Source organism: Aureococcus anophagefferens, assembly GCF_000186865.1.
Source record: "Aureococcus anophagefferens unplaced genomic scaffold AURANscaffold_467, whole genome shotgun sequence".
In the NCBI taxonomy this organism is placed as follows: domain Eukaryota; class Pelagophyceae; order Pelagomonadales; family Pelagomonadaceae; genus Aureococcus; species Aureococcus anophagefferens.
The window spans coordinates 5,872-6,988 of NW_008705936.1; the positions used below are offsets into that span (position 1 = coordinate 5,872).

The window sequence follows — 1,117 nt, forward strand, 5'->3', positions numbered from 1 at the left end:
CAGGGCTCGTCGAGGACGCCGTCGATGGTCACCTTCTCGCAGGGCAGGGCGTCGAGCTGGGCCGGGTAGGACGCGAGGAACTTCCACGGCGCGTCGTCGGCGCTTGCGGCGGCCACGACGACGAGCACCGCGGCGCGCATGCTGCCCGCGGAGCACCAATCGAGAGCCTGCCCAGATCCTGCCCGAAGGCAAACGTTGGGGTTGTTGCCGGTAACAACGACCCACTCTAAGCGGCATCTCGCGAGTTCCAGTGCGACAACGCCACGGCCATCAAGTCCGCGCTCAAGAAGGGCGTCGCCGGCGGCAAGCTCGAGCAGACGGGCCAGAGCTTTAGAGTGGCTGGCGACGCGCCGGTGGAGAAGCCCGCGGACGAGACCGTGGTCGTCGAGGACGCGGCCGAGGGCGAGGGCCCGGCGGCGGAGCTCGGCGACGAGGTGTCGATGAACTACCGCGGCACGCTCGACGACGGCCACTGCTTCGACGAGGGCAAGAACTTCAAGTTCACGCTGGGCAACAAGGACGTCATCAAGGGCTGGGACGAGGGCATCCTCGGCATGAAGAAAGGCGGCCGGCGCACGCTCGTCGTCCCGCCAAAGTTGGGGTACGGGGCCAAGGGGTCCAAGCCCGACATCCCGCCGCACGCGACGCTCCACTTCGACGTGACCCTCGTAAAGATCGCCTAGTGAGGGCGGCGGGGGCGCCGGTCCGCGACTGGTACCCCTCGTAAAGATCGCCGAGTTAGGGCGGCGGCGGCGGGGGCGCCGGCCCGCGGCCCTTGCCCCGGCCCTTGCCCCGGCCCTTGCCCCGGCCGCGGCCGTTCTTCGCGGGCGCGTCCTTGGCGGGCGCGTCCTTCGCGGGCGCGTCCTTGGCGGGCGGCGCGTTCTCGGCGGGCGCGTCCGCCACGTCGAGCTTCGCCACCGCCGCCGCGAGGCTCGCGGGGCCGCGGAGGTCCCCGGAGAAGGGCGCGGGCACCTTGGACCTGGGCAGGACAAGAGTGCGAAATTCCCAACTTCAAAGGCTCCTCTCTCGGCCATTTTCCACTCGTTTCGGCTGATCTTTGGACGAGCGATCATCTCTCGGAACGGTCTCGAAGCGTGGATGCTTTTTCCAGAACGCG

At 69.4% G+C, this 1,117-nt stretch overlaps 1 protein-coding gene across 1 annotated transcript; it reads left to right on the top strand.

Annotated features, from left to right (window-relative positions):
- Window positions 1-425: 425 nt before the first annotated feature.
- On the top strand, window positions 426-683 carry AURANDRAFT_35218 (hypothetical protein; the record flags this gene model as incomplete). Its single annotated transcript, XM_009044576.1, has 1 exon — window positions 426-683. A coding segment is annotated over one exon (258 nt), but the record flags the coding sequence as incomplete, so codon positions are not given.
- Window positions 684-1,117: the final 434 nt, after the last annotated feature.